At 42.7% G+C, this 13608-nt stretch overlaps 1 protein-coding gene across 2 annotated transcripts; it reads left to right on the forward strand.

Annotated features, from left to right (window-relative positions):
* The first annotated feature begins 539 nt into the window (after nucleotides 1–539).
* sult2st3 (sulfotransferase family 2, cytosolic sulfotransferase 3) lies at nucleotides 540–11435 on the forward strand. Of its 2 annotated transcripts, none has more exons than XM_079504197.1 (6): nucleotides 540–696; nucleotides 3678–3886; nucleotides 5745–5871; nucleotides 6982–7076; nucleotides 8669–8849; nucleotides 9575–11435. In XM_079504197.1, the coding sequence occupies exons 1-6, from the start codon at nucleotides 555–557 to the stop codon at nucleotides 9712–9714; spliced, it is 894 nt and encodes a 297-aa protein (XP_079360323.1). In that variant the 5' UTR covers nucleotides 540–554; the 3' UTR covers nucleotides 9715–11435. The 2 variants fall into 2 exon arrangements, with proteins under 2 accessions (XP_079360323.1, XP_079360322.1); XM_079504196.1 differs by lacking the exon at nucleotides 540–696 and adding an exon at nucleotides 1089–1430.
* Nucleotides 11436–13608: the final 2173 nt, after the last annotated feature.

Below are 13608 nucleotides of genomic sequence, written 5' to 3' on the forward strand. Positions count from 1 at the left end.
CAACTGAAACCATCTATAGAAAGAGCATGAAGCTTGCACTTCATTTATAGACTGTCCCATGAATGTGAAATAGCAGAAAACATGGTCAGTGTGGTAAAGTTCATCAAATATTCTTCATATATTATAGTTGTGGACTGTCTGGTGTGGTCTGTGCCATCCATGATCCACCTAATGGTTTTTTTGAGTGGTGCAACCACTCCAAGGAACAGCGATGTCCGTGTTAACCTATGTTTGTGTGTGACGAGTACCAGCAGGGGAAAAAGTGGCGCTGTTGTGCCAGAAACAGAGAGAGAGAGATAGTGCTGCACTGTTGCCTAATGAGAGAGAGAGAGAGAGGGGGGGGGGGGGAGTTGCACCACTCAGTTCACACAGGTGTGATTTTTTAAGTACATATTTATATTTGATGTAAATGGCACTGTAGGTAAAGTATTGCTGTCACTATAGTACCTGCCTACTTCCTCCAGGGAGGGACACGTAGCAGCCTACAGGTTCTGGAGCATTTGGACCACCGGCTGACTACCGCCTCACTCAATCACAGACAGTGACACAGACAGATGATGTCATCATCAGACCGCTACCTCCTCCATCATGGACTCCTCTTACCCAGCATCGCTCACACCGAGGAAAGCCTCCGGTACGCCCGTGATTTCGCCGTGGAGGACAGCGACGTGTTCGCTGTAACCTATCCCAAATCAGGTAGGTTATAGCCTACCCTGCCTGCAGGAGGCTCGATCATGCCATGCTGTGTTTGTTTACGCACGTGTTCAATGTCATGAGGACGTGACTCCTGCGCTAGCAGCAACAGAAGGTTGATTTGTTTTAGTCCATTCTGAATTTCTGACAGTTGTAAGTTGTAACTAGCGGCATTCTTCTATGGCAGCAGGCAGCAGATAAATCAACAATGATTAGGTTACGAGGAGCATCATCGTGTAGCAACCTACATTACGCAAGTGACACGTACCGTACGCGTCTCTGCGCGTAATCCTGTGTTGTGTGTGTGTGTGTGTGTGTGCGCGCGCGCGTGCTGAGATGAAATCACCGAAATGCCCTACAGGCTGACATTTTAGACATGGTGTGTGGGAATAAAGTTGCTGTCCTGGTCCAACAAGTTAATTTGTATCCATTGTAACCAGCCGTGCACGCATGCAGACAGACAGTACCTCCCATTTGGCACCGACTGCGCTGTAGATACGGCCGAGTCTTTAGTCTGAGACAAACGTCCTCCAGTCCAAAGTGTAGTGTAGTGGTAGTAGTAACATCTAGCCTACTGGTTGTTTGTTTTATTATAATGGAGGCGTCTGAGGAGAAGTATCTCCTCCACCGTGGACTGCTGCTGCCCAGAGAGACGCACACAGCGGACAGTTTGACATTTGCGCACGAATTCGAGCTTCGGGACGATGACATTTTGGCCGTCACCTACCCGAAGTCAGGCAAGTTGGCCGCTTGTAGAGTAGGGGGACTAGCAGCTGTCACTTTTTAACTGTCTCTCAAGTAATTGCGATTAACGTGTTTGTGTTTCTGTTGTTTGAACGTTTTGGAACATTATGATTTTAGTTACATTTCTGTTTGGCTTCATAAAAAAGGTTGCACAGGGCAGGTACGACAAAAAACATATAGCCTGCACATTTAATTATTTTATACTTTAAAAAAATATCATAGGCTACATGGCGAAAGTATCCCACTGTACAAGCTCTAGTTTGTAGCTCAGCATTCATCTTTCTTTCTTTCTTTCTTTCTTTCTTTCTCTTTCTTTCTTTCTTTCTTTCTTTCTTTCTTTCTATCTTGCCATTTGATTCTTAGATCCCAAGAAGCAATTCAGCTGGGAATTCAACAGCCACATGGGGTTTATAATAGTGTAAGGGTGAAACTCAGCCATGACGTGAGAGATCAAAGTTATTGTGGAGAACCTGTGTGGAACTGAGTTTATTCTATACCCACGTCGCTTACAATAGCATGGTGAAGCCAAGTACTTAAGTTACTGTAGCCTACAAACACTCAGTCTTGCCTGAGAAAATATGCCAGAGAGAGTGACCACTGCAGCTTGAAAGAGTACTAGTAGTGTAGTCCGACCTGACAGTTGTGCTCCGCTCGAACAACAGCCTAATCTTAACAAAGTGCTGACCTAACACTGTTGGGCTCCGCTGCATGGAACAACAGCCTATAATCTTTCAAAGCAAAGCAGAGCAGCATACCTGCCTCAACATGACACAAGAATGAGGAAATAGCCGAGAGAGAGAGAGAGCGAGAGAGAGCGAGAGAGACACTGTACACTCTATGTATTACTGTAATGGATTTAACCACTTAAACCCCAGCACCCATATTCTGGGGAAAACTTTCCAGGGAAATGGCAAATCAACAAGCTTGCAAAGCATCACAATATGAAGCTTTGTGAGGTTGAGGTATTTTCACCACAATTATTTTATGTAGAGCGAAAATGGAAAAGTCACTAGTATAGAGCCCTTAGGGACTCCGGTCCACCAACCTTGGGGTATAAGTGGTTAAAGTATGTAATACACTCCAGGGGGGCAGCCACAAGCCTGGAGGGGGGGGGGGCATTATTAAAGCATGTTTTAATAATGACAAGTATTCATGAAGAAAACGTACTGAAATAATTTCAATAATGTTCAGAATAGTAAAGATTGCCAATGTATTAAAGTGCTCAATGTGTTGCTCTGCCTGCAAAGCATTGTGAGCTTGTAGAGCAGCTATATTTTCACTGTTTTTTATTTAGCATTATGTTATGCTTTAGCTATTGAAAAATAGCAGATCTACAAGCTCATAGCGCGCCACCGAGTGGCGCGCTATGAGCTTGTAGGTCTGCTATTTTTGAAAAAAATCGAAGAACGACTGACAGAGAAACATAGCTTTTTCAGAAAACTGTCAGGATATAGAAGACATTTTTAGAATCTGATCTCAGGTCAGAATGGGTTAAAGCAATCTAGCAATGGGGAAGCACAGCCAGAGGCTATACTGTGGCTGGTTGTGAATCCATGTCATGGAAACATTTGGGAACCCCTGGGGTAAACAAAACCTGGTGTCAGGGTTCCCACGGTTACGGAATTCCTGGATAAGCCACGATGAGATTAGAACAAAACGGTTTTCCTGCGGGCATGGAAATGGATTGGAATTGGGGAGAATGTTTTAGGAAAGAGCATTTATGTTAACCATGGTGTCATTACAGACTAGGATTAATTCCATCGGTTAATTATTTCGATGAAATACATTCCCTGCTGTCTCCATCGGGACACATGTTGTGTAGATATTTTCCTACGCACGTTGTCGCCTTTGTAGGTGTGCAAAATATAATTATAAATATTATAATTGTTTATTCATCATAATCGAGGCAAAGGTGTTAAACAATGGGGTATTGATTTGAAGTCATTATATGGGGCGGCAGTGGCTCAGGGTTAGAGTGGCTGGTAGGGCAGCCAGATGGGAACCACTAGGTTAGATCGAGTTAGTGTAACTGTCCTTGAGCAAGACTCTGAACCCCGAATTGCTCCCGATGTGCAGGTTGGTGCCTTGCACGGTTTCCTCCGCCATGATCGGTGTTTGAATGGGTGAATGTAATGCACAATCTACTGTATGTAAAGCGCTTTGGAAAAAAGCGCTATATAAATGCACCATTTACCATTTGTATGGCCCGGCCCTGGCTCATGCTGTGTTGCGGTCCACAGGTACCACCTGGATGCAGGAGGTCCTGCCGTTGGTGTTGAACGGGGGGGATCTGACGCCGGTCCAGACCATTCCCAACTGGGACAGAGTCCCGTGGCTGGAGGAGACGCGGCTAGCCATAGTGGCAGAGCGCTTGCCGACGCCGCGCGCGCTGGTGTCCCACCTGCCCTATCACCTCATGCCCAAGTCCTTGGACAGCTCCAAAGCCAAGGTACGGTACTGAAGGTACGAGGGATCTCTCATGGAGTGTTGTTTTCGTCGACTAAAACTAAGACGAAAAATGTTCGTCGACTACCTTTTTTTCACTGACGAAAACTAAACGGAAACTGAATGAAAACTAAGCTATGATGAATAAAACTAAGACTAAATATACTGACAATTTTGTCAACAACTAAAAACTAGACTAAAATGTTAATCTCTGGCACCGTTGGCTTGATCGCAGCCATACTCTGCGCACACACACTCCCTGAATGCCAGAGCTGAACCTCTGCCCCAAAGTTTTCACATTGGCCTGTTATAGCGCCACCAGGAGGCCGCTTTGTGCAAAACAAATGTTTTGACAGTACACCTACAGATTTTGTCCAAACATTACGCAAATTGGTACACAGTCTCTCTAGAGCCATTCAACGAAACGAGTCTTTCAGATTTTTCAGACTCCATCCTGATTGGCTAAGATTGGCTTCCAAAGTTCGCAGGAGTGCTCCGTTTCAAACAAAATGCTGCAAATCATGAACATCATGAGGCTGAGTTGAATATTTTCAACTCAGCCTCATGGTGGCGCTATAACTGGCCGATTTGTGTTTTTACCTATAACTGCACCGATCTGTGTAAAACCATGTATGCACACTCCCTAGAGGCCAAGGAAAAACCTTTGCCTGGAATTTTTCACATCTGCTCTTTATAGCGCCACCAGGAGGCCGACATATGTAAAACACATTTTCTAATATTACTCCTTCAGATTTTATCCAAATTTCACGCAAATCGGTACACATGCTCTCCATAGTCATGTGATCATGGCTTCTAAATTTTTCAGGAGTAGCCCGTTTTGTACCCGTTTTGTACAAATTGCCACAACTCCGCAACGCAGCGTCCGATTGCGGTGAAACTGTGCATGCCTATTCCCACTACTAGGCTGAGGAAGAAATGCCACTTGACAGTTTTCAAATCAAACACAAACAAATAAACATGTTTATATTACTCCTAAACATTTTGCCAAACATCACACACAATCCTATCCTCCTGGTGGAGACCTGTGCCCAGAAGGGCACTTTTTCTAGTTTTACACTTGGTTGCATGCTGAAAATAGCCGATCTACAAGCTCGCAGCGCGACGCATTGTGAGCTTGTAGATCGGCTATTTTCAGTAAGTGTAAAATCTGTCATTTTTTCGACGCCATCAAAGCCAGCCAAAATACATTTTAGTCGACTAAATCAACTGTAGATTTAGTCGACTAAAATCGCATGACACTTAGTCGACTAAAACTAGACTAACGCTAAAACAGCAGGTGACTAAAATGTGACTAATGACTAAAACTAAAATCAAAATGTGCTGCCAAAAACAACACTGATAGTGAGAATGTCTATGACGTGTTCGTCACTGCAGTTTCAAGAAAGAGAAAGACAAGGAAAGAAACAAGAATTGATGACGTCAATTAATTACCAGCTGCTGCCTTCTATCCCATGGCTGAGAGGCAAAAAGTTTGTGGTTGCCTAGAGAGGGGCAGCCGATAGTGTTTTATTGACAACATCAGCTAGCAACCCAATGCTAACGTGAGTAGCATTATGACTTGATCAATCAAAAGCACTATAAAAGACCAATTGCCGTTGATCTATTCTACGGCAATGGCGTTAAGCGTAGTATTTATTAATTGCCATTGATCTACGCCAATGGCGTTAAGTGTGTTAAGTGTTTTTTTATAATGTGGTTATTGTTGGATTTGCATATGTTCAGTCAAAGATACCTCATAGAAGGCTATTAGACCCTGTCTTGTGACATGATATATTACTAAACCAAATTGTTGGATTACACTGAAATAGTATTTGACAGATGTTCTGTGTTGTGTATCCTAGGTGATTTATGTCAGCAGGAACCCCAAGGACGTCATGGTGTCGTCCTATCACTTCCATAAGATGGCCAGTTTCCTGGACGACCCCGGAACCTTCCACGAGTTCATGGACAAGTTCCTGCAGGGGAAAGGTCAGAGGTCATCTCACACACAAGTCTCATTTCAGACGGCTTGTACCCCAATCACAAGACGGCAATGTGATGCATTGCAAGATTGTAGATCGGCTATTTTCAGTGAACAATACCATCATATAAAATTATACATACAACAAAGTATAAATAAATACTGAGGCAGTATTGCTTTGTTTTAACAATATAACGTTTTCTTCATTTCCTGAAAAAAGTATATTTTATTTCCTGAACATTTTGGAGTTGGTTTCTGCCCGACCAGATTTATTCAAGAATGAACTAAAAACCTATACCTTTCAGCCTTTGACATCACCTTAATCTGAACCTGAACCAAGCACAACATTACAGTCATCCGGCTCATTGTTTGTGTCTTAAATGACCTACATTGTTTTGTGATTTGTATGCATTGCAGTACTTTTATTTATTTTTATTATCTCACCTTGTTTTTATGAACAGCCCTTTTGTGATATTGGGCTATAAATCAAATTTGACTTGACCTTGCGTCGACACAGAATGTTTTATTCGCCACTTCACTAATAGAAGAAGTGAATGGGAAGCAAATATTTTATTTGTGCATCTGTGACCGTATACCATAATGGCGTTCTCACACCAGATATGAAGCAATTTAGTCATAGCACGATTACATGCAAAGTCACAAATGGCTATTCCTTAGGCTGTACTAAGAAAGTGAGTGACAGATAGAAATGCAATTAGCGTTCCGATGTGAACACACCGTACAGCTTACAGGTCCAATCCTCGCTAAGCAAGACACTGATTATTCTGGATATGGAAGTCAGCTGTCAATTGTCAACAAAACATAAGCAAAGCAAAACATTTCATCTGCTAAACCATGTCCAGGAGAATCCTAAATCAGACTTTATTTATTGTCACATCACACGATGACACTGGGTGTAAGAAGTGGGTGAAACCCCTTTTTTGTGCGAGCCGAGCTCTCAATATTGCAGTTAAACTCACTCAGCTAGTGTGCTTGCAATGTCTGCACCCTGTTTGCACCTAGAGTTCATGTGGTTAATCATTGTCTTAGTGCTTTTAGAGAATATTGAGAGGAGTTGTTCTGCACACTGGCTCTGCTGACTTGTGTTTTATGTGCAGTGCTGTTTGGAAAATGGACAGACCACGTGAAGAGCTGGAGACACACAGAGCTGGGAGACAGAATTCTCTACCTCACATATGAAGAAATGGTCCAGGTAATGGGAAACTGTCTGTCCGTCCGTCCGCCTGTCTGTCACACTGTAATACATTTTTGATGTGTTCACTGTCCTGAGGTTTGTTTCCATATATCCTGTCTCTCTGGTTGCACCATAATAAAATGTAAGGACGGTCCTTTATCATATGCCTTCCATGCCCCAGACAGGCTGAAAGATGGAGGGTGGTATAGGGTGTGCCTCCTGGTGGAGATTTGTGCTCTCACTGGGCACACCGTCTAGTACAAATGATAAAGGATTGGATAAAATGTATTCCCCTAGTGCACGTGAAACAAAAATAAACGTTTGGCTCCACTGTTGCACCCTTCCTTTTTAAATGTTGATGTTTTTTTAAGATATTTTTTTGCGGCTTACGCCTTTTATTGGTTTTTGAAGGGACAGACAGTAGGCTGACAGGAAACGGGAGAGAGATGGGGGAAGACATGCAGTAAAGGCCGTGTCGGGCTCGGGAGTCGAACCCGCGGCACACTGCGACTGGATTACCAGTCGGGTGCCCAGACGGTTACGCCACCGCCTGGGCCATGAAATGCGCTTTTATCCAATTTTCATTCTAAATATGAACCGGGAGTGATTTGTGTCGTGTGGTGGAATCTAATCTTTTATCCAAAGGTGTCTGGGCTACATACATACTTGACTTCCTACATGCATCATGTGTGTGCAACTGTGCATCCGTCTCATTTCCTGTATCTGTTCTTGACTGGCTGACAAGTCTGTATCAGATTGGAGCACCCACTTCCTGTTTCCATTGATCTAAGATTAAAATGTGCTGTAGTTTGAGTCTCAGCGAGTCATGTGTAGCATTTCTGTGTCTGTGTGGGCCAGGGCCACGGTAAAACGAAATATCTCGATTCATATGTTTTCCCATGTTCTATAATATAACAATAACGAAGTGTGTGTGTGTGTGTGTGTGTGTGTGAAATTAAATGATTACTATATTTACCCAGGGTATCTGGGCTAAGCTCAAGAACTTGTTTCCAGCCAGGCCCTGCTCATAGAACATTTCATAGTAGTGGTTCAATGCCTTGTTCAAGGGCACTTCAGCGGTGGTAATTTTAACGTGTCGGACCGCTGATTCGAACTGGCGACCTTCCGGTATCAAGACCGCTCCGCAATCCGTTCGGCCACCGCTGCGTGTGTGTGTGTGTGTGTGTGTGTGTGTGTGTGTGTGTGTGTGTGTGTGTGTGTGTGTGTGTGTGTGTGTGTGTGTGTGTGTGTGTGTGTGTGTGTGTGTGTGTGTGTGTGTGTGTGTGTGTGTGTGTGTGTGTGTGTGTGTGTGTGTGTGTGTGTGTGTGTGTGTGTGTGTGTGTGTGTGTGTGTGTGTGTGTAAAGAGATGTAGGCGTATAGGCCTAAAATCCTAAATAACTCTATATTCTGACAGTAATCATTACTAGAGTGTTTGTTCAGTAACAGGCCTCCACATCTCTCTAGAGAACTTCAGTGAACAGAAAATAGCGATACCAATCTCATCCAATCAAAGAGAGGACCCTTTGCGGGTCCTGCCACTAATTGCCCCAAAATAAACACGTGACAAATATGTCAAAATATGTGTGTGCGTGTGTCCGTCCGGTCCCAGGACCTGCGTGGATCTGTGCGGCGCGTGTCAGACTTCCTGGGCCGGGCTCTGGATGAAGAGGCCATGGAGAGGATAGCAGCACAGTGCTGCTTCAACAACATGAAGACCAACTGCATGTCCAACTACTCGCTGGTCCCTCAGGACATCATGGACAACAGCAAGTCCCCCTTCCTCAGGAAAGGTAAACTGTAACCACTAACCAGTGTTGTTTTTGGCGGCACATTTAGATTGTAGTTTTAGTCATAGTCTCTTGAATATAGTTTTCATTTAGTTTTAGTTACATTTTAGTCACCCCGGAATGTTTTGGTGTTAGTCTAGTTTTAGTCGACTAAATATCATGCGATTTTAGTCGACTAAATCTACAGGTGATTTAGTCGACTAAAATGTATTTTGGCGGGCCTTGATGCCGTCGAAAGGCCTAATTTTACACTAATTTTACACTTTTACACTAATTTTAGACTATCTACAAGCTCACAACGCGTCGCACGCGACGCGTTGTGAGCTCGTAGATCGTCTATTTTTCATGCAACCAAGTGTAATATGACTTATACTCAAACCGGAAGAATAACAATAAAAGCTCTCGTAGCCTGCAGCTTTTATTGAGAAAAATCGGTTTGAGGGAAAAGGACGTTCCGTTTGATTGTTCCTGCCTGTCGACTACAAAACAATACTACAACATGACGTAAGGATATCATCCGCTCCCGACCGGATCATATACCCAAAATTAAATGGTGCCCAGGCTAGTCGTTCCCTGATGCCATCGCTATAGGGACACATGCATCAGTAAGCAGGCACTGGGGATGGCAATGAAGAACCGGAAAGTCTGGCGTGGCATTGTGAAATCCATGATCTCGACTGTGGTCGAAAAATGATGATGATGTGTGTGCGTGTGTGTGTGTGTTCCAGGTGTTACCGGAGACTGGAGAAATCATTTCAGCGCGGAGCAGGAGGCTCAGTTCTCAGCCGTCATCAGCAGAGAGATGGAGGCAGAGGAGCTCTCCTCCTCGCTGTGGTGCCCGGAACCCTCCCCGCCTGCACACCAATGACGATTCAACAAAATGACATCCGCTTTCATGGATGGTTCCTCCTCTCGCCGTTTCATATAGTAGAATTAATGCGGAATCTAAATCACATGAACTCTAGCATACCTATTCCGGAGAGAACAATTCGCCGAAGACGGCTGATCTACTGTACATGATGATGATGATGATTGATTCTTTATTTAAGTGTCATGCTTCCGAAGAAGCCCAGCCCATATGGACTTACAGGACACTTTTTACAGTTTACATGAACAATTACAATAAACCGACATGACGGTTTGCAAACAATGATCAATTGAATACCAAACTGACACTCCAGATCCTTACGAGCAGATTACATAACATATAACATAAAATAAAATACACCATTAGGCCTGTGACAGGAGACACATGTACCTACTTGAAGAGCCGGCATTGTCTTCTACTCCAGGCTCTAGAAACAAACTGGGCCGTCCTAAATACTTCATAATTAAATAACCAGTCTAACTTCTGTCCATCATCTTCCCAGAATAGATCAGGATTTCTTTGTTGCATTACCTCAAACAGTGGAACCCTCAAATCATGATACAGGGTACAATAAAACATCAAATGAAATGTACAAGCTCAGTGAAGAGAGTTGATATACTGAGACATGTACTAGCACAGTGGTACCCAACGTGGGGGGTCCTTGAGAGTGTTCCAGGGGGTCCCCAGCTAAATGATAGTTTGGAACCAAATGGACCCGCGGACTGACCGCATGCTTCCTTCTATGCACGAGGAGTCCAAGCTGCTTCTTCTCGTCAGTAGTGTTAGGCTCAAATGTAGTCCAGTCCTTTTTCAAGCACCTGGCAAAAATAACCAATAGATCCTATAGTTATAGAGCGTCGCAGTCCCGCCTCCTACCCTGGACCAGGAAATGAAACCATTATTCTCATAGACATTTCTTAAAGTATTTATTTAAAGACGGTTACGCCGCGGACAAAGCCAACTCGAGTCGTGACAACTCATGACAACACAAACAATATTTTGGACCAAACAAATAATTAGAAAGAAGAAAAAAACGGCAGGTTACAACACTTTTTTTGTTGTTTTTCTTCTTTGTAATTATTTGTTTGTTTTAAATAAATACTTTCCAAAATGTCTATGAGGAAAATGAACGGAGAATCATTTCCTGGTCCATGGTAGGGGGCGGGACTGCGACGCTCTATTCCAGTAATTTATTGTAGCTCTAATACTGAAAGTTAAATATTTATGAAAACCCACACACACTTTCACAAAATGTATCAAAAGTAGTGAAAATAGTGGTGCTTGTACAGTAGGCCTACATGGGCCATTTTCGCTACGTTTCCATGACACTCTTGTACAACGAAGTAGGGCATTATTTTAAGAAAAACCGAAAATGTTGAAATATGGAGATAGCTAGGCTACATGGTTTCTTTCCAATAGAGGAAAAAACCAAACATCTCTCTACTATCTGGAATGTCAAATAACCTCACAGATGTTTTGTATGTTATGGTTATTTTATACAAGGTATTTCAGGTGTGACTTTTGTACTCGTCTTACAGCTACAACTTCCTAGTTATGTAGCAAAGTCAATCAGTGTGATGGATTAGAAAGTTGTATCCAGAGTTTTTGCAGCTTTGCAACCAGCAGATGACAGCTATGTTTGATTTGTGGATTTGATTTATATCCAATTGAGTGCATTACTCAATAAAAATGAAATAAAATAAATGATTGTTTTGCACAACTCTGTACCTTTAAATCCAGTCTAAAATAGTAACGTTGAATTCTCTCCTGCCTTTTATTGTGGTAGAAGATAGGCTATCTTGTTTTGTTTATTTTTTAATTATGCTTTTAATCATATGTCACTTTCAACTGTTTGATGTCATCAGGGTTTGTATTCAAACCCATTGTGACTTCAACCTCCATTTTAACCATGATAGACTCATCGAAAACAATCCTTTTCAATTACGTTTTTCCACAAAATTACACAAAAATGTATGATTGAAAAAAAGACTTTAAAATGCCTTATGATTTATGTAAAGCACTTTGAATATAGCCTTTGTGTATGGAATGTGCTTTCCAATTAAAGTCACCTAGCTTGTAGATCTGCTATTCTCGGAGCGTGACAATGCACAAATTAGCCGTCACCATTCTAGTAGGAAAGCAGTGGTTATCAAAGTAGGTTATGGGGACCCTGAGGGTGCTTTGAGGCGTTTCCAGAGGTCCACTGACTTGCTTCAGAAAATCAGAACCACTGACAATAGGGCAAAATAACATGCATTACACTCACCCACACACACACACACACATTCATCATGATACACCGATGGCAGCAATAGCTCTTGTCCACAATAGAGAGTATGCGCATGCTTAAAGTGAATGGCACATCGAGTGGCAAAGCAACAGGCAAAGTGAGTTTAACATTGTTTAATGCAATCAGATATGACTTTTCTGTGTGGATGGATGGGCTGTCAAGGCCAGAAAGTAGTTTTTTGCCACTCAGTAGCACTCTATGCTCAGTAGGCGTTCCTGCATAACTTCCTGGTTTGATGATGATGTCACGCGCATACCCTCTATAGAGACACACGGGGACTACAAATTCCACGCCCCCAAATGAGACAGCGTCCCCACTTCTGGTCCGTTTCAACTGTGTACTGCAGCTGCCAATGCAATCCCTATGAGAGGCATCATAAAATACCCTTATTTCACTGGTTCATTACTGAGGCTGTAGCGATTTATTTTGTGTTCGAATAATGTGTCCCATATGTTTTATTTGTCCTTTTTAATGTCATATACCTGCCATCTCAATATACAACCCACAATGTACTATAATATACTCCATAAGATTGTAAAGACTGCTAGCATCGGATATATTGAAGTTTCCCTGACGTATGATTTGTACGTCACGCATTAATCCTTATAAATACCGCTAGATGCGGCATTCCCCAGCGACGGATCGAGCGACCACGACAGAGTCCAGCGTTGTAAACGGTTAAACGGCCAGTCTTCATCATGCCTAAAGTGTGCTGCGTTCCTCTTTGTAAAAACAACAAAGAAAAAAACCCAGACTTGATGTTTCATCAACTTCCAGCTGATCATGAAAAGAGACAGAAATGGCTGCACCCATCCACTAGTAAAAAATCTGTGAAACCATCCAGAAGAAGTTTGTGAACTCCACAAGTGGTGGAAATTAAGTATTCAAGTGAAGCTTATGAAGGTATATGTCACAGTGAAAATAGCCTTGAAACTTATGATAGTCAGTCATGACGCAACTTCACCCTGTCTTTAGTGCCTTGCTACATTTACAACGTTTAAGTGTACATGAGCGTTCAGATTTCAAATATAAAGTGCTCACCCCCGGAGCTACGGATGTTATACATTTGCACGTTTATTAGCACCCGTGTAGTCCTTATATTGTTCAATAAAAAGCATTTTTATCCGACGGCTGGCCAATTTCTAATTTTTTCGCTATATGCTTTCAATACGTGCCCTTATCGGTTGGGAGGTGTATTGCACTCATGCATTATTATAACCTTTATAGAAAATGGTCACCGATCGGATTAAAATGCATTTTCTTGAACAATACGGGATGCACGGGTGTTAATAGCAGCCCGTTCAAAATTCTAACATCCGTGTCCCCGGGGGTGAGCACTTTATAGGCTATTTGAAATCTGAACGTTTACAAATGCACATAACTTAGCCAGGCGCTCAAAACAAAGCAAGTCACGCCACGACGCACGTGAAGGACGAGCGTCATGTGAACCATTAATCCTACTGAATATGATATAGATTGACAATATCAAGAAGTCAGGCAAAATCATCTGAGGAGCATATGCTGCTATATAGGATTACACAGACTGAAATTGACTGCCTGAAAAGTAATGTATTATATTATTCTTCATGAAGCTCCCAATTCCC

Source organism: Electrona antarctica (assembly GCF_951216825.1).
Source record: "Electrona antarctica genome assembly, chromosome: 6".
In the NCBI taxonomy this organism is placed as follows: domain Eukaryota; kingdom Metazoa; phylum Chordata; class Actinopteri; order Myctophiformes; family Myctophidae; genus Electrona; species Electrona antarctica.

What these genes read in the sequence shown, in the direction of transcription:
- sult2st3 (XM_079504197.1), top strand. Translation starts at nt 555, where the DNA reads ATGATGTCATCATCAGACCGCTACCTCCTCCATCATGGACTCCTCTTA. An exon ending in CAAGTTCCTGCAGGGGAAAG is followed by an intron (nt 5,872 to 6,981) that starts GTCAGAGGTCAT and finishes TTTTATGTGCAG; the next exon opens with TGCTGTTTGGAAAATGGACA. An exon ending in GTCCCCCTTCCTCAGGAAAG is followed by an intron (nt 8,850 to 9,574) that starts GTAAACTGTAAC and finishes TGTGTGTTCCAG; the next exon opens with GTGTTACCGGAGACTGGAGA.